The sequence below is a fragment of the Scardinius erythrophthalmus genome, assembly GCF_964197995.2.
Source record: "Scardinius erythrophthalmus genome assembly, chromosome: 1".
Taxonomy (NCBI): domain Eukaryota; kingdom Metazoa; phylum Chordata; class Actinopteri; order Cypriniformes; family Leuciscidae; genus Scardinius; species Scardinius erythrophthalmus.
In genome coordinates, this window is record NC_138221.1 from 52,868,799 (window position 1) to 52,890,387 (window position 21,589).

Below are 21,589 nucleotides of genomic sequence, written 5' to 3' on the forward strand. Positions count from 1 at the left end.
GACTCTTTGTGAAGGCTTCAGCCCCGTCCGGTCATCCAGTGAATGGAAACGGAATAGACCAAGATGCTCAACCTGTTTTGAACAACTGGAGATTAACGGCCCTGTTCAACATGTCTCAGGAAGACCTGGTGAGTGTCAGCTCAGGACACTCTCTACCTGGACCTTTTCAAGATATACACAATTCTTTGACTCTTTTTATCCTTTGTTTTTTAAATAGTTAACATTTATCTGACTTATAAACCCTTAGAGAGGTCAGTCAGATACAGCTACACATAAGCCAAAATGTTTCATCAAATTGTGTGAGGGATGCCCTCAAAGTCTGCTCTCTCTCGTGTGCGACATTTCTTTCTCAGCTATTTTCTGCAGCTGACATCACAGGGACCACAACAGGAAGGAAGGAAACATCTGGTACCCGATCCGCACCTCTTTCCACCACCTAATATTCATTTATTTTTCTTTCTCTTCATTTCCTCCATCAGAAATTTTCCCCCTCACACAGGCGGATCGCCTCTGACAACGCCAGTGATGCATCCAGCACAGGGAATTCACCAGAATCGCAGCATTACGTATGTAACGTGACCTCTGTTATTTCCAACTCTCATTGGAGCTAATAACTCATGTCATTTAGTTCCCCAAAACTCATTCATGTGTAACAGTCTCATTCTAATTTTATTGTAATTTTGCTCTAATTCATGTTCCTCTAACTGCATACAATATCTTAAACCGATTTTGACCAGTCGTTTAAGGTCATGTTAATATAAAAAGTAAAGTGTTTTTAAGTCTCAAGTAAACGATTTTCTGATGTGCGGATTTAGTTATCAGCGTTCTGATTTAAATGTAGGTACGTTGTATATAAAAAAATATTCAGTGCGAACCCCTAATTTTGTTTCCTTTCTCAAGGATAAAAAGTTAAGACGGCGGAGAAACCTGTCCAGTCAAAGCACAGATTCACATTCTCATCATGTGCGTCCTGAGCTTGTTTATTAGGCCTTTTAAGTTGTCTGCGCTGGGGTCCAAAACTAACATGTCATGCATTAGACAAAAACTAACATCACTGCTCGTTCTCTGATGGTCTTGCTTGGCTTTTAAATGTTTGTCATTCATCAGTAACTGTAGATCATGTTGTTTTGTGGCATGTTATTCTATCATTACTCATTAAACATTCTACGGACAGAACTGAACTAACACACACTTTTTTTAACAACTGTTGCACTCACATCAAACTAAATTTAACATCAAATCTCTAAGCTCTGAAATCTAGCTCTTGTTTACTTCACTTGTCATTTATATAATGAACAAATGGTTTATGTTTGTCCTTGGTTTGATTTATTAATGTTTAATCTGACAAACAACCCCTTGTCTTTTGCGTTCAGCAGTCATCGCTGGAGAAGGCTGGGATTCTCAACAAGACCAAAGTCGCTGAGAATGGAAAGAGGCTGAGGTGGGGCCTTGAATTAACAGCTTTTTTCTGTGGTTAAACAGTAGTCATACTTCACCTAAGTATTGATGGAAAAAAAGCATGTAAATCAGTCATCGGTTTAGGGGCCGTTTACACGACACCGTTTTCAACTAAAAATGGAAAACCTTTTAGTTCATTTACATGACAACTGTGTTTTGGGCGCCTGAAAACGCAAACTTTTGAAAACTGGTTTCAAAGTGCGAGTTTTTGTAACGATACTGTTATTGTCTCCATGTAAACTACAAAACATGCGTGCATGCGTATTACGCGTTCAGTCTATAGGCGCGTAGTGTTTCTTTACAAAGTGGCATCGCCAACTACTGGCCTGGCATGAATAATACAGCGTTTTTAGTCGTTTTCGTGGATCTGTGTGAACGGGGATCGTTTTTGACAACGTTGTCGTCTGTACGCGAAAAACAAGGAAGAACTTTCGGCTTTAGTACATTGTTGTCGTGTAAACATACCCTTAGTTTTTATGTTTTACCTTAGGGCAATCCTTTTCTTGGAGATCTACCTTTCTGCAAAATTCAGCTCCAACATTGATCAAACACAACTGAACCAGCTAATTAAGATCTCAGGGCCCAGTTGTTTGACAGTAATCATATCGGATCAAATCTTAAAAATGGGTTGTTCAAAAGAAAATTTCTGAAATCAGATTAGATCACAAAATCCAATCCTGGTTTTGATCTGGATCAAACCATCAGTTTGTGTTGTTCAAAACTTTTTAGTAAGATTGGATACCTTTCATCCAATACAATCAGGATTATACTAATCCCAGCAGAAGGGTGGATTTCAGGAACAAATATGTAATAAAACGTTAATACTGGTCAAATGTAGTATACACACGATCACAATTATGGTCTGTCTTGTCTCCACCTGTTCTCGCTAGCCTCTATGGTTTCCATTCAGTTAAGTCTTGTCAGCCGTTCCTTGTTTAGTCTGCTTGTGTATTTATACTTCCTGTTCTGTTGTATCCCTTGCCGGTTATTGTTTGTGTGAAGTGCACGCTGTTTCCTACGTTGGCTTGTTAACACGTTTGGAATAAATCCTCTATTTATTTGAATCTGCATTATCACCGTCTTCATTTGGGAACCTATTACACACACATATTTTTTTTTTATTTTGCTCTTGATTAGTTTAACTGTTAAAGTAATTCATTAGAAGTAGACATTAGGCAACCTATTAAGCCTTACGGAAGCCTACAAAAGTAAAGTAAAAAAGAGATTATTGTGCCATAAACAGCTTTAATCACTATTGTAAATTGCATTGGCACAATCATTAGAGGATTTTTAAATAGTTTAAACAGAAAAATTCTGGATAGCAAAACATGGGATTTCCAAATCCAGATCATTCTGAACTTTTTGAACAACTGGGCCCTGGAGCACTTGATAATTACAGACAGGTGTGTTGGATCTGAACTCTGCAGGTAGATATATCTCCAGGGCTCAGTTAATGTGCTTTTTCAACAAGTCTCTCTGCTCTGAAATGTTGAAAACCTGCTGCTGTCTGTGCAGGAAGAATTGGGCGCAGTCGTGGACCGTTCTCCATGATGGCATACTCACTTTCCACAAAGACCCTAAATTTACACCTGCTGGGATGTCTGTAAGTTTATATTTATATTTGAGGTTATTTAGGATTATATGTAATTCTACATGCTCATTTTTATCCTGTATTTTTACATTCAGATTACCTTTGCCATCATCTTTAAATCTTTTAAAAGATGATAATTTAAAGGAATAGTTCACCCAAAAATGAACATTTTGACATCATTTATTTACCCTTATGTTGTACCAAATCTGTATTAATTTCTTTCTTCTGTTGAACACAAAAGAAGACATTTTGGAGAATGTTGGTAACCAGACAGTTGATGGTAGCCATTGACTTCCATAGTAGGAAAAAAAAAAAACTTTGGAAATCAAACTGTCTGGTTACCAACATTCTTCAAAATATCTTTTTGTGTTCAACAGAAGAAAGAAATTAATACAGATTTGGAACAACCTGAGTGTGATTTTTGGGTAAACTATCCCTTTTAATAATACATTTAAATGTAATCTTTGATTAAGTTTACTAAAGAAAGCTACTTTCATATAAACTGATTGCCATTGGTTTGTTTCCTGCAGACCAAGTCCACTCAGATTGTCCCAGAGTACACGGTGGAACTGAAAGGAGCAACTTTGTCATGGGCATCTAAAGAAAAGTCAAGCAAGAAGAATGTTTTAGAGGTAATCAGTGTGACTCAGTACAGTCTCTGAAAATAAATAAACAAAGGACTTGCATCCTGTGAAATTTATTACATTGCTTTTCCTAGAATTAAGACTGAAGTTTCCTGATTAGTTTCTCTGAATTCAAATCTGTTCCATTGTCATCAGTTTAGTCATAGACCCGTGTGACTGTGACCTTTGTTTTGGCAATAAAACACAAATGCTGTTATAACTCTTGCACTATTATGAACATGTGTTGCAGTTTAAGGTGTGGTAAAGCCTAGAAGTATGTTATCTTATGCACAAATATGTTAATTAATAGCTTTAATATTGATTGCTGGCAATAATGGTTGACTTTTGCCCTTTAGAGATTTTCTTGTAGGCATATACAGTCCATATTTCTAATATTAAAGCCTGTTATACTGTCCATGTCACTGAGCAGCTCAAGACGCGTCACGGCTCTGAGTATCTGATACAGTATGACACAGACAGCATCATACATGACTGGCACAAGATCATTTTGGACACTATCCGACTGCTGGTGAGTGCTGCCCTATGCTGGCCACATACAGTATAACACAAGATTTTTCTACCCCCCTCACATTTGCTAAAAGGGATACTCCACTTTTTTTGGAAATAGGCTCATTTTACAACTCCCCCAGAGTTAAACAGTTGAGTTTTACTGTTTTCGAATCCATTCAGCCGAACTTGAGTCTGGCGGTACCACTTTTAGCATAGCTTAGCATAGATCATTGAATCGGAAAAGACCATTAGCATCTCTCTCAAAAAAATGACCAAAGAGTTTCGATATTTTTCCTAATAGGTTAGACAGACTTAGTCGCGGTCACGTTGGAAGTTACTGAGCTGGGGACTATTTTCAGGCGCTGCGTCATATCATTACGCCTGCTGCACTCATGGTACGGCAGCAAAGTTTCTTGATTATTACGCAGGAATGAGAGTAAAGTTCCTAGCCATATCAGCATAGAAAATCGCAACTTTACATTTTCCGTCGGTCTTAGTACACGATGTAACTACAGAAGAGTCAAGTTTTAAATAGGAAAAATATCGAAACTCTTTGGTCATTTTTTTGAGAGAGATGCTAATGGTCCTGTCCGATTCAATGATCTATGCTAAGCTATGCTAAAAGTGCTACCGCCAGACCCAGAGATCGGCTGAATGCTTTCGAAAACGGTAAAACTCAACTGTTTAACTCGGGGGGAGTTGTAAAATGAGCCTATTTCCAAAAAAAGTAGAGTATCCCTTTAAAAAGATGTTGAAAATATGTTGTGATCTTTCACAGCATGACCATGGCCATTACTCAGAGGATGAAGTGGAAGAGATCCCAGAAAAATCTCCATTGCTTGCAGATAAAGAGAAGAAGACTGAATGTGAGAAACTGAATCAGATGCACATCACATACATAACTGTTATCAATGACTTAATTCAGCATCTTTGAGTTTTCACTTATTCTTCTTATAGCAACAAGACTGAGTTCAACAAATAGCATAGACACAGAACAGGGCCGTGTCCGTACCAAGCTACGCAAGTTCCTCCAGAGGCGTCCCACCTTACAGTCAGTCAAAGAGAAGGGCTACATCAAAGGTTAGTATCAACTTTTGCCTTTCAACATGAATTTAATCAGTGACACTGTTCAGTCCACACATATATAGAATACCCTGTTTCAAAGAATTCAAGCAGATATCAATGAGAAATTGACTCTAATGGACTGGTTCTTATCTTATATTCACTTCCTGTTTACTGATTTTAACTTTCAATTTGTTCCTTTGTTTACAGAGAATGTGTTTGGCTGCCACATAGATACCCTCTGTCATCGGGAAAACACAACCGTGCCCAAGTTTATGGAAAAATGTATCAGATCTATTGAGAAAAGGGGTAAGCAATCATTTTGCCATTTGATAATGAGTTAAGGCCTGTTCACACCCAGGATAAAGAAATCGTTTTAAAAATCGTTCTAAATGTAAAAGAACGTCTACTATAACGATGACAGAACAAAGAAATAATATCATTGGAATCACTCTCACAACTATTTATTTCCATCTGATAAACGATGAAAGCATTGACAGCCAATCAAAATTCTTCCTTGAGCATTTAAAGCGGTGGACAACAAAACTGCAGCATGCTTCTAATAAACAAAAAGATATCATATAATTATCGTTCTTGGTGTGAACGGGCCTTAAGAAAAGTAATCTAAAGTGTCAGTGTCTGTTTGTCTGGTGCAGGTCTGAAAATAGATGGAATCTACAGAGTGAGCGGGAACCTGGCTGTCATCCAGAAGCTGCGATTTAAAGCTGATCATGGTAAACAAGAACTAGACACATCATGAAAGACCACCGCAATAACTTTTATTGTGTTTAAACCGTTTCACTGTACACATCCACCATTATGGATTGAGTTGTTCACTATATCACAGGGAATTTATAGACCACTCTGGAAATGAACAAAACACCATAATTGCTACAGCTATAGTAAAAGATTTTATTCAGAATTTTATTTAAACATTGTTTTTAAAACTTTCTCACCAGGACAATTTTACAATTCTGACATAAAAAAATAATAGAAATATAAATGTATTATAAATATAAATTGTTAATGCTGTAAAATCATAACTTAATGCGAGATCTCCTTCAAACAATGATTTTTTATTTTCAAAAAAGTTTGTTTTATTGACGATACAAAACTGCATTTGCCTTTCTCTCTGTAGAAGATGATCTGGATCTGGAGGACGGGCAATGGGAAGAAATCCATGTGATCACAGGAGCTTTGAAGCTTTTCCTACGTGAACTTCCTGAGCCTCTTTTCCCCTTCAGCTTTTTTGATAGGTTCATCGCAGCCATCCGTGAGTATAACTGTCCTGTTTTAGAGAACAAATGAATGGTGTACCTAATAAATCCGTTGATTTTTATTTTATTTTTAAACAGAGTTTGTTAGATATTAAAAATAATATATTTTTGACATGGATGTACAATATGTTTGCTTTGACAGCGATTTGATTTGGTATGATTCTTTACTAAATCTCTGCACTGCATCATGGACTCTGAAATGCGTGATTCACGATTCTTATATCTATAAATACAATTCAGCGGGATAAAAATCAAGAATTGTACTTGTTTTCTAGAAATGAGTGACTACAGCCAGAAAGTGTCGTATATACGAGATCTGGTGAGAAACTTGCCTTTACCCAACCACGACACCATGGAGGTTCTCTTCAAACATCTCCGAAAGTATGGACCTCTTTTTTTTGCTCCGTTTTAATGTAGTATGATGAGCATCTTTGTCACATATGTTGGTTTTGTCTGTTGAAGTACTAAATCCATATACCCATCTTTCAGAGTAATTGACCATGGTGAGCAGAACCGCATGTCTGTCCAGAGTATGGCCATCGTGTTCGGCCCAACGTTGCTGAGACCGCAGGAGGAGTCCAACATCACCATGCACATGGTCTTTCAGAACCAGATTGTGGAGCTCATCCTCAACGAGTTCATTGAGCTCTTCCAAACCAAATGAAATGACAAAATGCTAGGAAAGATAATACAACCATCAGCACATCTTCTGTCGTTCCCATCATCTTTCCAGAGAAATGAACAAGGTTACTGACTGTTTTCTGTCCACTGATTGGATATTGACTGTCCCATTCAATATTTCTTTTTTTTATTAGAACTAATCAAAACGTCTCAACCAATAAGTGCCCTGCGAAACATCAAGAGGATCTGCACCTCGAAACTGCCTTGTTCTTGAATGCAATCTGTGTTTTTGGTACCGCCGAAGGGACCATCAGCCGATGTGATTAAACAGATCTTATAAAGAAAGACCAATTCTAACTTGTCATGGTTTTATGTTTGAGATGAGACCGTTGTGGAGTTCTCAGTAAGAAATAACTTGCAACAATTGCCTTGAAGATATTAGACAAGCAGAGCACATACTTGTACTTGTTACTGAATAATATACTGTATATTATTGCTACTCATCCAAAACAGTTCCTGTGGAACAACATCATTTTTGAATTAGCCAAACAAGCAAGGTTTTTCCTGTGAAAAGGTTTTTCCAGATGTTGAATGAACAAGTAAAGGTCCTCAACAAAGGTATGGACGTTTGCTTGATTTGTAATTTTTCTCTGAAAGAAGATCTTGGGTTTTAAAGTGCTTGATCACCAATGTGGAGGAAGCTCTAGTCTAGGCCAATGAACTTAATTGCTAAGGAGACTGAAAAGAAACTGTATACTGACTAACATTTTTCACTGTCTTTACTCTTTAAGATCAAACGTGTTTATAAAATGCTGACAGTGCAATGTACAGACGTATGAAAACGAATATGAACAATGGAACATTATGCAGTAAAGTAAAATGTGGATGTAGACTAAAGCTGTACATATTTTACATATGTTGTTTATATAAAAGTATGGTTAAGAAATAATTGGCAATTTCATTTCATTACAGAGATAACTATTCTGTAAATAAAACAGATTAACCATATTTAATTTTATGCAAATATGTGCATAGTTTTTACACTGGTAATTACTGAAATCTAGGAAATATATCAAAGATATAAGAAAGAAATGTTATTAGTATTAAAAGAGTACATATATACAATAATAATTTTGCAAGTCAGATGAAAAGTACATCAATTTAAGATAGTGAACAGATATTATCACTGGACTATATATCAATGCAATGTGAGAAATTATAAATAAATATGGTGCCTTCATTTTCACTCTTTGGTTTCCTGTCTTTGTTTATTGTTCCCTGAGAGATTTTCAAGCATTCAATAACCCATTTGTCAATTTAAACAAGATTAAGTACTTTTTTAATTGTCAAAAATGTGTGATTAAGATAAAAAATATATATATACTGTATATGTATCACACTGCATTATACTATATTTTCCTGCACTACACTATGATTGTTTATAATTATTTAGTATTTTTATGGACTAAAATTATAGTCTTAAATAGTCCAGTTGTAAAAGTAAATAATACAGATGGGAAAAAATGATTCTTACATATAATGCATAGAAAGAGAAAATTAATAGAAACTAAATTGTAATTATTTTCTCATTGGGAAATAAATTATGAATTTATTTGTTTCAGGTTTGGCCCTCCATAATGGAATAATAGATGAAGGAGTTTCATGTCATACTAATGCCCAGTTTCACAGACAAGTCTTAAGTCTAGTCCCAGACTAAAATGCATGTTTGAGCTGTTTTAACTGAAAGCAACTATATTTTAAGATGGTTTTGTATATTTTAAGATATTTTTAAGATGTCAGTGCCATTGTTTTGTCTCAGGGTGCACACGTAAGTTTTAATTTCTAAGGCACGTTTAAAAAAGCTACTTAAATGTCCTAATTTAATCTAAAACCTGTTGGTGAAAAAGTCCTCGCCAAAATATTCCTCGTAGTTATAGCGACACCTCCTGGTTGTTCGCAGCGAGACACCTGACGTATCGCATATGGATGATTTGATTGGTGCAGTGGCTGACGTCACAGAAGACGGAACAAACATGGAGGGAGAGACTCAGAACCATAACGCGTCCTCTGCAGCGCCGAAACATCTCACACCTGCCCAGAAACAGATGCTTAAAAGACAGCAGGAGCTGGAATACTGGAAAAGACACTCAAAACAACTCCGAAGCCGTAATTTGATCACGGGACTGACCATCGGAGCCTTTGTGGTGGGCATATGTATCCTTCATAGTTTCATAACATGACAGCTTAGCCTCAAATGATTTATTTTCTTAAGTAAGTTAGATAAACATCGTTTTGTACATTTAATTTAAAAACTATATAATTAATACTGCTCATACTTTCCTACTCTGCCCATTTATTTTAGAACGTTCTTACTGGTATTATTTAAAAAAAAAAATGTACATGGTAATCTTAGTTTCTTATAAAATACCATCGTTACTACAGTAAAACTCTTATTTACTTAGTATTAGCTAAGCTAATGTGTATGTATGTATGTATGTATGTATATGTATGTATGTGTATATATAATATAAATATACAGTATATACACATATGTATATATACATACATACATACATACATAGGCCTATACATATATATATATATATATATATATATATATGTATGTGTGTGTGTGTGTGTGTGTGTGTGTGTGTGTGTGTGTGTGTGTGTGTGTGTGTGCATATATGTATGTGTGTGTGTGTGTGTGTGTGTGTGTGTGTGTATATATATATATATATATATATATATATATATATATATATATATATATATATATATATATATATATACAGGTCAAAAGTTTGGAAACATTACTATTTTTAATGTTTTTGAAAGAAGTTTCTTCTGCTCATCAAGCCTGCATTTATTTTATAAAAAATACAGAAAAAAGTAATATTGTGATATATTATTACAATTTAAAATAATTGGTTTTCAATTTGTTATACTTTAAATTATCATTTATTTCTGACGCAAAGCTGAATTTTCAGCATCATTACTCCAGTCTATCACATGATCCTTTAGAAATCATTCTAATATGATGATTCATTATCAAAGTTGGAAACAGTTCTGCTGCTTAATATTTTTTCATAACCTGTGATACTTTTTTTAGGATACTTTGATGAATAAAAAGTAAAAAAAAAAAAAAAAAAAAAAAAGAAGCAAATTTTTTACAAATAGAAATTTTTTGTAACAACAATATACAGTACATACTGGTCAGTAATTTTTTTCTTTCTTTTTTTGAAATAAATCAATAATTTTATTCAGCAAGGATGTGTTAAATTGATAAAAAGTGATAGTAAAGAAGATTTGTATTAGTAGAAAATATTTTTTTATTTTGAATAAATGCAGTTCTTTTTAACCTTTTATTCATCAAATATATTAGGCAGCAGAACTGTTTCCAACACTCATAATAAAGCAGAATATTAGAATGATTTCTAAAGGATCATGTGATAGACTGGATGTCACATGTGACACTGAAGACTGGAGTAATGATCATTTTTATTTATTTTTTAAATAAATGCAGCCTTGGTGACTGAAGAGACTTCTTTTAAAAACAAAAAAATCTTTAATTTTTTTTAAAAAAGAGTACCAAAGGACAGTGAACTATGTACAATAAAGATTTTCATGACTAAAAAAAAAACAGTGTATTATCATGGTACCATACAGTATCTAAAAAAATATGGTAGCACCATAATCCGTTTCTTTCTGTTAAATATGTCAATAGCACATTTTCACATAGGCTACTCATACTCCAGTTGTGTGACTTAATGGCCTTAACTACTCCATCAGTCAGCTACACTATTCTCTCAGTCAGGCAGGAGAGAATCATGGACGAGATTGATGACGAGGCAAAGACCTTCATCATGAAAGGGCCTCGGACGGGGGCCAACTCTTAGCCTTAGTGATGCCGAAGGAGCTCCAGCTCTGCAATGTTGGCAAGACAGTCAACATTTGCCTTGATGTTTGAGACTGTTGGTCTTTTACATACAGTCTCAATGAACATTTATTTTCCAGTGGCCACTTTATATGATACAAAGCAAAATGCAAATGCCCTCATGAACGCGTATTTCACTAAGGAATGATTTCAATAAAGATTTATTTATTTGAATTATTCCTTGTCTTTGCCTTTTCTATGTTATAATAGTTACTGTGACTATCTAGTATTCCACTAGATGGCAGTATGTGCAGTCCCTTCAGGAGGAGGTGATGGTAATTTGTTTACACAGTAAATACTCATATCTTTATAAGCTTAGGACACACTGTACCTCTCCGGTCATGTGTCGCTCAAGAACAGTACTGACGTATTGCTTGTTACGGAACAAACTGATTAGTGATATAGAAGGCAGGATTTTTCTGAGAAATCTGGAGAATATAACAAATTGTCATTCTTTATGTCATAATGAAAAAATTGTACAAACAGTATTTATAACAATCCTAAGATCTGCAAAGCCGTAGCCCATAGAGCCAGCTATGTTCAGTTTAACTTTTGCAACCTTTTCCACTCTGATAATATTCTTACTGGGGATGTTAAAGAAAAATAAAAAATTCCAGGTTACATATCTAATCAACATTCTCTCTCTCTCTCTCTCTCTCTCTCTCTCTCTCTCTCTCTCTCTCTCTCTCTCTCAAATATATAAAATGCTTTTTTATTCATATGAGCTTTTTGTTTTTGTTTTTTTAAGAAAAGGATGCAAGTTTCATTCATAAGTTTTATTAATAAATGTTTTTAAAAAGTTTTTTAACTCAGGAAATTTTAGAGTTTCTATCATTACACTGAAATATTTTATGTTGTTATTTTATTTATGTTTTGTACATAGCATTTGATGCTAACATAGCAATAAATAAATTCATAAATAATAATAATTATTATTATTATTATAAAGAAAAGCAATGGCGAGTGGAAATATTTTTTGGTGATAATGCTTATGAGTTATATTGAACCTGGAATATAAATTGGAATTAGTTGTATTGACTCATCTATGAAACTAAACTCCTCGTGTTTATTCCTTTCCTGGAAGCTTGCACAGAGATCCACAGGGAGGGCAGAAAGGTGATGCGGGGCCATCACCGTTTAGTGAGAATAACAACTGTCATCACCTCTCTCACATGACCCACTTCTGTCACAAGATTATACTGTATGTGTCCTCCTCTCTCAATCCAACAAGATGTTCTTAATATAAATATGATTCTGCAGAAGTTTTCCACAGGGAGGGGTTGATTTGTAGAGAGGCGGAGCAGCTCACGGAGCAGCAATGTGTTGATCCTGATAAGAGTGCACACTTACACAAGTCTGTCACATGGGTCAGTTCAGACAGAGCCCCAGGCACTACAGTATCTCGCTCTGGGGGTCGGAGATATCCTCCACACAAGCTCATATGTAGCTCCATTCTGGACCACATTCATATCTTCTACATCGGTTTCAGACACGTGATTTTGCTTGTGAAATTCGGTCATTCAGCTCAACGAAGCTTTCCAGCGAAGCCATGATACTGTTTTAGATGACATTTAAGTGCATCGTTCAGTTTGTAGGCCAGCCAATCAACCGTTCAACAGCTCACCCAAAACGGGAAATTCTGTCATCATTTATTCACCTTCATGTTATTCCCTTCACTTTCTAAAAATGGATGACTTTGTTTTTTTTCTGTGGAACACAAAATAACATATTTCAAAAAAAGCCTTTTTTTTCCCGTTCATACACTCTTAACCATCCAGTGCTCTTCGCGTGGTGGTCAAAAATGACCAATTTTTTTTATTATTATTTCAAATTGATTCATTCTATATTTAAGTTTGATAATGTTTTTTTTTTATATTTTGTATTTTCAGGGTTTTTTATGATACTAAATTATTTACGCTGTAGTTATAATCCATTTATTAACTTTATTTTTTACTTAATTATACCAAACATTCCTAAATTTCCAACTTAAACTGTCATAAATCTTGAATGCTTTAAAGCACAGACTTAAGTTTGATCTCTTTTTAAAGACTACACAAGTGAAACATTTTAAAAAAACTTAGAAAGAGTTACAGAATTTTACGTTTATTGTTTTGAAAAATGCACAAAAACACTATTTTAAATTTTTATATGAAATATATATTTACAAAAACACGTTTTACTCTAAAACTGCAAGAAAATCAAAGCCATAAATCTAAACAAGTTGAGCTTGATATCTAAAAAAAAAGAGCTTTCAGTAAGATTTTGTTTGGCCGCAGTACCAAAAGATTCTACTAGATAAAATTCGTCTCCTATTTATTTACAATGAGGTCATGTTTAAGGAGTACAAGTGTGACTATTTTTTCAGGATCATTTAACCTTTTCGAATCATGTCCATGAGTTTTTGTGTGTGTGTGTGTGTGTGTGTGTGTGTTCACATAGCAACACTGTAAAAAATCCAACTTACGTTTTGTATGACAAATTCAGTTTTTAAAGTTTATTCAACTATTTTAAATGAAAAAAGTTGAGAAAAGTTGAGATAACTCAAACACGTAGGTTGAGAAAACTCAAAAATGTCCTGCAGCTGGTTGCCTTAAACTTTTAAGTTTTCTCAACTTTTTTTTTTTTTACAGTGAAGTGCCAAAACCTTTACCAAGTTTCGTACCATTCAGATGAAGTAAAAAAATTCTAAATAAATAAATAAATACATATATTGTTTAATGTTTTACTAGAGGGTTAAAATAAAAGTTCCAACGATGCTTTTTAGGGTCCCCAAAAGGGCCTTTTCAATGAACTGTTCTTAAAACCATGTTTTTTTTTTGTTTTTTTTTTATCAGTGTGAAGAACATTTTGTTAATCTAAAGAACTTTTTCCACTATAAAAACCCTTTTGTCCAGTGGAACCATATAGATTCCAATAAATAACCTTTATTTTTAGGATTGTATAATGAAGTCAATGAGGTCCAATGTTGTTTGGATACAGTTTTGGACTGGAGGATGAATAAATTTCAATTTTGAGTGAACTTTCCCTATTCTATTTCCCCTGACTGTTCAATGCTCCTGAGATCACTGTTGTGTAAATGAACATAAACACTGTTGTCAAGTCACCTGTCGCTTCATATAAAACCTCCCTTGTGGCCTGCTGGTAGAACAAGACTATTCAAAGTTAATCCTTCGAGTATTTAAGCCAATAAAAACACACACTCAGTCGGAAACATGACCTGTGTTTGAGTGGCTCGACCCTCACTGACCCTCACGCTTCTGTGCGATCACAATCAGTCCATGTCCTTTTATTGGGCATCAGCTCTTTGCTAGGAAACTAAGGCAATAATAACAAAGAGACAGAGAGAGATAAATGACTGGTGTGGAAAAGTTTCAGTGATTGCTGCTGTATGTGAACGGTATAATATTTATAGTCACATGAAGCCAGTAAAAACATTTGTCATGTATGTCATATTGTCAAACATGTTTTCAGTAAGTCTGAGCTTATCAACATGCCATGAAGAGGTTTTTCATTACACCCGATGTCTATGTTCAGCTATTATTAGTTTCTGTTATGTATACGGCCTACTTATTGTAATATGATCATGGGGTCATGACTACATTAAGGGGGTGCACATACTCCCCAATATTTAGATTAGTGGTTGACTGATGGGTTCACATATTGATTCTTAAATTATTTGCCATGATTCTTACATGCACTATAAAATACAGCAGTATTTAATCATTTTCAGTTCAGAAAGAATTTGTACAATGGCAGTTTTAAGCTTGACTAATATGATTGTCATTAAGGGGCTATGACCAACTAATCAGAAATAATGTGATTTTTTTTTTTATTAAGCAGCTGTTTCTTGAATTCACTGCTTCGTGATTTCAAAGATCTGGGTTTCCCTGCACTGAGTTTAACTCAATGACTTTAACCCTCTTGCAACAGACAAACCCAAAGTAACTTAAGCAATGGACATGTGGCAAGCAGGTTCTTTCAGCATTCATTTTAACGAACTAGAATTTTATTTTTACTTTTATTTTAGATTACTAATTCCATTAGTGGCTTATTTCTATTCAATTATGAACTATTTGCGGACACTTTCCCAAAAGCTCCATTGTCACTGGTAATAAATTGTAAAACTTGAAATGTGGTTCAGATATTAACGACTAGAGTGAACTGGAATGATCTGGGGTGAATATTTCTGAACTTCAGCTCCTCATGGAATTGAATGGTCATTTTAACATGAGCAATTTGTTACCTAGTTAGCATTCTTGATTTAGGCTATTCCAAAGGAATAAGTATTTAATGAATAAATACTAATTGAACAGATATAGTTACTTTGGCTATAATATCTGACCTAATGAAAGGAAAAGGTAGCCTATTTGTCACTATTGGAATAATTACTACTTCTTTCTTTTTTTTTAAATAATAATTAATTAATACAGTAATAACATTAAACAGAGTAAATGTTTGTTGCACGACTTTCCATAATAGATGACTGTAATATCTGAGACGTGAGGGATTGCATTGTAGCTTGACTGTTAGTGGTCCCTCACAGACTAATTACTAAGGTGTTTTTCCACGGGGAGGAGCAACCATAGTAAAGTAGCGTACTAGACACACACTTGCACTTGGAAAGCGAAGGCACAGCACGCGCTCAGTGGAGAACGCTTTCGTTACATTTCAACAGAACGTTAACTTGCGTTCTCATTTATTTTATAGTCGCGTTTTACATATAATCTTCATTGGTCTCTTGGAGAAGTTCGTTCTCGAGCTGCTGTTATCGTTTGGAGGGCATATTGTTGAGCTAAATGTAAACGCATAGTTGTTATGGAGAAATTCTGGAATGCCAAGACAAATAACGCATTAAATTGTGCGCTGTAATTCTAATGTAAACAGCACAGATATCGACTACAATGTCACAGGCTGAGGTTGACATGGCTGGTCTTGGCTTCCCGAAGTTGCCTTCAGGTTTGGACGCGGACTCGTTCTTCCCAGTTCGCCTACCGCCGAGACGGAGGAGACACTCGGCAAACTCCAGGAGAAATGCCTACAGGTTTAACAAACTCCACACCATGGACGTAGAGTCCCAGGAGAGACTCGTGCCTCTGTCAAAAACTCTCTCGTGGTCAGCCGACAACATATCGGAAAGTACCAACGAGGAGAAAAAGACGGACTCTTCTCCTCCAATGTCACCTGTCTCCAGCTCCCCACCTGAGACGCAAGACTCGGATCCGAGACCGGCTGGTTCCTGGGCCACCGAGGAGCCCAGCGCACAGGAGGCTGATGCCAGCTCGGACTCCGATGATGAAAGCACCCAGAAGAAGCTCGTTTTGTCAAAAGCCCAGTTTGAGAGTAAACGCCAGCAGGAGGAAAAGGATGAGGTCGAGACTAAAGCTGTGGCGACTTCACCTGATGGAAGGTTTCTGAAATTCAACATTGAGATCGGAAGGGGGTCTTTTAAGACGGTCTACAAAGGCTTGGATACGGAGACCACCGTGGAGGTTGCTTGGTGTGAACTGCAGGTATGGATGGGGGTCAAATCTTCAGTCGGTTGAGGTTCGCCTCAAGCAACCCTAATTGTCTTATGGCGCCCCTAGCGAAGTTAACTTTTAAACATAACACTAAGGTTTTTTTTTTTTTTTTTTTTTTGTAATGTGATATAGATAAATAATGACAGTAGGCTTATGTACTTAGGTTTTATCGATATATTTATCCGATGCATTTAGGAGACTCTAACTAACTTGTAAACTTTATTGGTTCCTAACGTTGTTTGAAACATAAATTCAAAGTAAAAATACTACTACTTCTTATAAGACTCTCAATCCCAACCTTTTTCTTGGATCTCCTTTGAGGGGATGTCTTAATTGTTTTGTTAGCAGTTACAGCATAGATGTGTAACCTATTGGAGCCATCAGGTCAGTCAGTAAAATTGGATCTTGCAGTAAGGACCAGAGCAAGTTCTGTATGGTCAGAATCTTGTGATGATGATGAGGAAGGGTGTAGGCCAATTTAAAATCATGATAAGCATTGATAGCATTTAGATTGTCTTTGTGTCACACAATGACTTCACCCAGCTGATAGGCTCATGATGAATTGATGGATGCATTTGTTATCTTTGCACTAGTTGTCAGATTCCCTCTGCATCTGTTCTTCACTGGAAATGATACTGATGTCACATATTTGCAAGGCAGTTGATAGGTTTTATCAACATGTGACATTTCAGTCTAATCAAGGCAGTGGTTTTCTAAAAAATAAGATGTCATTTTGCTAAAGATGACACATTGAAAATGCATGATCTCATCAACTCACATTGAGAGTCAGTAGGTTGATTAATGTGAAAGGCTCAAGTCAGGAATGGCTTGCTCAAGGTTATCATGTTGCATTTTTCAGTGGTATATATAGATGGGTTAATCTATTTTTATTTTCACCTCAAGGTTTTTAAGTAAGTTTTTTCTAGTTTAGTAGCCTACCTTTTTGTGTGTGTGTGTGGATTGTCAAACAGTTTATAATACTATAATACTAGAGTCCAGACTCTAAATAAGCTTATTAGTTTATAATCAGCACATTGCTTGATACAATGTAAATCATGTGGATCAAATCTGCTGGATCTGTTATTTTTAACTGTACAAATTGAATAAAGGTTGTACAGTCAGTGTCTGATTTAGGCCTATCCTCAATCCTAGTTATATGTTTTCTGTTAGCAAGCTTTCACCTTGAATCCAAAATCTAGAATTCTTCTCCCAGGCTTCCTTATGGTGTAATATGCAAGATGTCATGACCACATGTGTGATATGTGATCACATGCTGTGGTTTCTAGGCAGATAGACGGGGTCATATTAGTTGTCAAGTAATTTTTTTTTCTGCAAAAACTTGCATACTAAAACATGTGCACACTACAGATTGAAATGGCCACTGATCTGATTCTAAGCTTTTCAAATCTGGTTTTGGCTAATTCAGTAAATCACTATATGTGGTTCTCATTTGGTGGATCACAGGATTGGATGGGATGCCAAGAAAATAAACAATGCTAAATGCAAATAATAATTTGCAGTTAAACTGTATTTAGGATAGCGAATTACTCAACTTTTTAAAGGGAGGAGAATATGCTTCCCATATTGTTGGTGGTTGACGTCAAAGGTTGAATGTCCGAACTCTGTTTTTCACAGTTATCACTTAGTAGAAGTTAACCAAATTAGCCAGATCCCAATGTGAACAGGTTGGTTAACATACTTTCATCCTCAAAAAATATGAACAAAGCTACACCTCGGAAAGTAAACACGACCCAAAATTATAATATATATATATATTATATATACACACACAAAAAGTAGTCATGTCATTTACATATTTCTACTCTTTCTAGGTCAAATGATTTCTGTTTACCCCTTAATGTTAAAATTTTATGGACATTTTTGTTTACTTTTGTAAAATAAACAATTTTGGTATTGTGTTGGGTCGTCACTTTATGTAAGCTGTGGGTCCTGAAGCAAAACTTGCTTTCCCCACACAGTTTTATCCGAGAAAGCCATTCTTTGGCAACACTTTATCCTGCCGTTCATTTTTCTGCCTGCTCATCTCACTGCCGGTGGCGTGCTCATTGAGCTAATCTTGTTGAAAGAGTAGAACATTTATTTTACCCAGAATGCAGCGCTTAATTACCTTGGTAAATGGTGTCTGGTGGAGGAGAGCTGCCATGGTGACGGTGGCTTGTGACCGCTTGAGGATGGCTCCACACTCTGTGAAAATGAGACAGGATTTGCTTTGAGACTTAAGGCTGCTAATGGGATTGACTGAAGTCTCTCACTGAGACTCAGCGATCTCTCTTTCACGACGACTGAAGGGAGATCAAAGTTAAGAATGACTTAACCCAGAGCTTGGCTGCACTGTGTGGGAATGGCCCTTATATGTGTAAGACCCCTCCCCTGTGACTTGTGTTTAATCGTTTTATGCTTTTTACATGTTGGTTGTGTGTTTTCTTTGTGTGTGTTTTTTTTATTATTTGTTTCAGTAAGATATTTATTGTGAGAAATTCTTTACAAAGAGATTAGAATTGGATTGCAAAAGTTTTCTTTATATTCTATAATTAATATTGAGAACTCAATATTTGCACACTGTTTGAGATGCGGCTTTCGGATGTGTGCACTGTTTACACACACACACACACACACACACACACACACACACACACACACACACACACACACACACACACACACCTTCTTCTCACAGCGCGCGCAAGTTCTCTTTCGCACCTTCTTGCGCTTGAATGTTTAAATCGGCAAGGCTTAAATGAGTTTAGTTTAAACACAGATAGCAACGTGTGCTGCTCAGGTCTCACTTGCGTTCGCGCGTTATCAACACCCGAGTGATGACAATGGCACAAATGACTGGTCATATTAGAGCGTACGGCACTCACGTTGAACAAAGTTTAGGGGAAGCCAGAATGTGAATCCATCGACAGAAAACTTTTGTAATTTTCAACAAACCATATTATAAATGCATATGTGTCGTCAGATTTGAGATGAACTGCTGTGCAAGTGCGTGCCGAACCGTGGGTGGAGAGCGGTACAGTTCGATTTTTTTACCGAAAAACATTACACCCTATTTATAGTATTATTAAAAATGTATATATTTTTAAATATATATATATATCAATCAAAATCAGATATTTATAAAATTATTTGCATATTAAATGTTAATGTAAATAATATGCATAATTCATTTGTCTTTTGAACATATAGACTCAATTTTACATTCATGCCTATCTCTCCGCCTAATTTCTGCTGCTCACTGATTAGAGGCTGAGCATGCTGTGGATGTGTCTCACACTTGTTGTGTAATTCATCCGTCCACGTGGCCCAGCTGGGGGGTCTGATATTGTATTTCCTGTAGAGGGGGGACGCAGGAGCGGAGATGCTAGGGACTCGCATGTCTGTCAGGTGGTTGGGCTGGATAGAGATAGAATGTAATTGACAAGCCGGGCTGAAAAAGAGGCCATTGGCCGCAGAACTTGCGGGGGAGGGTGGAAACAAGTAGGCTATGTCAAAGTGTGTAACAGATGGTCTATGGTGTGTTCATAGCTAGCTTAGGGTCAGCCAGTTGTGTGGGTAGGTTAATTTAATGAAGTCAAAAAACCTGTGCAAAACTGAAAGCCGAGCTTAGTGTAAAATGTAAATGGATTAAATATAATTGTTAACTGCACAAAAAGTCTGTAAAATAGGCCACCATGTACCGTATATGTTATGGAAGGAATTGTCCATATTGATTTTTCACTTATGTTTATTTTGAATTATGCGTTGCATTGATTCGTGCTTTAGGATTAACGGAAATGTAAAATATTGTGAAAAATATTCTTGTATTTTTTTCCCCAGTGTCCATTCATGTCTAATTTATTTTGGGGGATTTTTGTCTTGCCATTGTTTATTTTTCAATAGTACAGCACCAGTATATCTTATTTATGCAAGTACATACTATTTATTTGCACTTGTGTTATAAAAAGTGGCTGCAGGCTTGTGGCTTTTGAAGGTGGATTAACTCAGAAACAAATCATTCCCTCACAAGCATTCATCATCTTTCTGAGCTACAGGCTGCATAAGAGTTTGCCAACTCCCCAGCTTTGTATAATGTAATAACCAGCCTGAAAGTCTCTTGAGTTTCTCTTTAAAATGAACTGCTTCACACGCAGCCCCTATTTTCAATGTAACCAATTTTCCTCTTTGTCGAGTCAATGTTTTGACCTTAATAACTGTGTGATTACAGATAGCAGTGCATGAAAGTTATAATTCTGATGGCTTGAATACAACCCATTGTAGTTCAGCATATAGCAGGTGGATTTCACCAGCTGATCCTGCTCATTTCACACCCTTTATCTCACTTATTCCAATGAAGTCAGACTTTAAAAGCATTCATAAAAGGATAAAGGGCAACAACAGCTGGTGAAAAGAAGATTTGTTGCTCAACACATCATTAGAGTGCCGAGACCGTGCCTTGCTTCGCCACAGGTTCTGCTCTTGAATGACATGTCACTCCTCCTTTTTCGTCATTCCAAAAACTTCTCACACAAAGCCGGTGGCCTGAAGCTCTGGTGTGGCATCAGTTGCGCAGCGTATCAGTTTTCCCCCTCAGCCAACAGTGAGACTTTATCTTGCTGCTTTTTTTAGATGTTCATGTGACGTCTGACAATGAAACTAAGGTGATGAGGTCCCCAGTTTTATGGGTTTTAGCCCATGTCTGTTAACACGTGAGAATCCTGCATGGTAATAGCATGTCATCACTTTCCATACATGCTTGACAGGCCACAGGCCAGCCATATGTTTTCCGCTGATTTACCTTGTTTTGAATCTTATATTGCAAACTGACCTTTCAACTAATGATGTGGCCCTTTCACACCAAGTGATTAAAAGCTTCCCTTCTAACAAAAGTGGTAGGGCAAATTCTGCAGCTATGGAAATATTGCCTTTTCCAACAATAGTAGATGTAGTAGATGATAATTAGTTGTGTGAATCACACATCTAAAAATCTGTCT

At 36.1% G+C, this 21,589-nt stretch overlaps 3 protein-coding genes across 10 annotated transcripts in view; all 3 read left to right on the top strand.

Moving 5' to 3' along the window:
- Positions 1 to 8,392, top strand: part of arhgap27l (Rho GTPase activating protein 27, like) — a 31,570-nt gene extending 23,178 nt beyond the window's left edge. For 3 of the 7 annotated variants that reach the window (XM_081369066.1, XM_081369065.1, XM_081369067.1), the window contains 14 exons: positions 15 to 128; positions 480 to 566; positions 901 to 963; positions 1,374 to 1,441; positions 2,974 to 3,061; positions 3,580 to 3,681; positions 4,103 to 4,201; positions 4,961 to 5,048; positions 5,140 to 5,262; positions 5,455 to 5,553; positions 5,901 to 5,978; positions 6,383 to 6,517; positions 6,797 to 6,902; positions 7,011 to 8,385. In XM_081369066.1, the coding sequence (XP_081225192.1) occupies positions 15 to 128; positions 480 to 566; positions 901 to 963; positions 1,374 to 1,441; positions 2,974 to 3,061; positions 3,580 to 3,681; positions 4,103 to 4,201; positions 4,961 to 5,048; positions 5,140 to 5,262; positions 5,455 to 5,553; positions 5,901 to 5,978; positions 6,383 to 6,517; positions 6,797 to 6,902; positions 7,011 to 7,185 (1,425 nt within the window). In that variant the 3' untranslated portion in view covers positions 7,186 to 8,385. Of the gene's footprint in view, positions 1 to 14; positions 129 to 479; positions 567 to 900; positions 964 to 1,373; positions 1,442 to 2,973; positions 3,062 to 3,579; positions 3,682 to 4,102; positions 4,202 to 4,960; positions 5,049 to 5,139; positions 5,263 to 5,454; positions 5,554 to 5,900; positions 5,979 to 6,382; positions 6,518 to 6,796; positions 6,903 to 7,010 lie in introns of all 7 variants that reach the window. The other 4 variants (XM_081369069.1, XM_081369068.1, XM_081369071.1 and 1 more) reach the window with 3 other exon arrangements.
- A 768-nt stretch (positions 8,393 to 9,160) lies between these two features.
- coa3b (cytochrome C oxidase assembly factor 3b) lies at positions 9,161 to 11,887 on the top strand. The gene is made up of 2 exons (XM_081369185.1): positions 9,161 to 9,356; positions 10,932 to 11,887. The coding sequence occupies exons 1-2, from the start codon at positions 9,176 to 9,178 to the stop codon at positions 11,036 to 11,038; spliced, it is 288 nt and encodes a 95-aa protein (XP_081225311.1). The 5' UTR covers positions 9,161 to 9,175; the 3' UTR covers positions 11,039 to 11,887.
- A 3,793-nt stretch (positions 11,888 to 15,680) lies between these two features.
- Positions 15,681 to 21,589, top strand: part of wnk4b (WNK lysine deficient protein kinase 4b) — a 71,367-nt gene continuing 65,458 nt past the window's right edge. For both annotated transcript variants that reach the window (XM_081369042.1, XM_081369043.1), the window contains exon 1: positions 15,681 to 16,586. In XM_081369042.1, coding sequence (XP_081225168.1) covers positions 15,978 to 16,586 — 609 coding nt within the window. In that variant the 5' untranslated portion in view covers positions 15,681 to 15,977. The remainder of the gene's footprint in view (positions 16,587 to 21,589) is intronic.

What these genes read in the sequence shown, in the direction of transcription:
- coa3b (XM_081369185.1), top strand. Translation starts at nt 9,176, where the DNA reads ATGGAGGGAGAGACTCAGAACCATAACGCGTCCTCTGCAGCGCCGAAA. An exon ending in AGCCTTTGTGGTGGGCATAT is followed by an intron (nt 9,357 to 10,931) that starts GTATCCTTCATA and finishes CTACTCCATCAG; the next exon opens with TCAGCTACACTATTCTCTCA.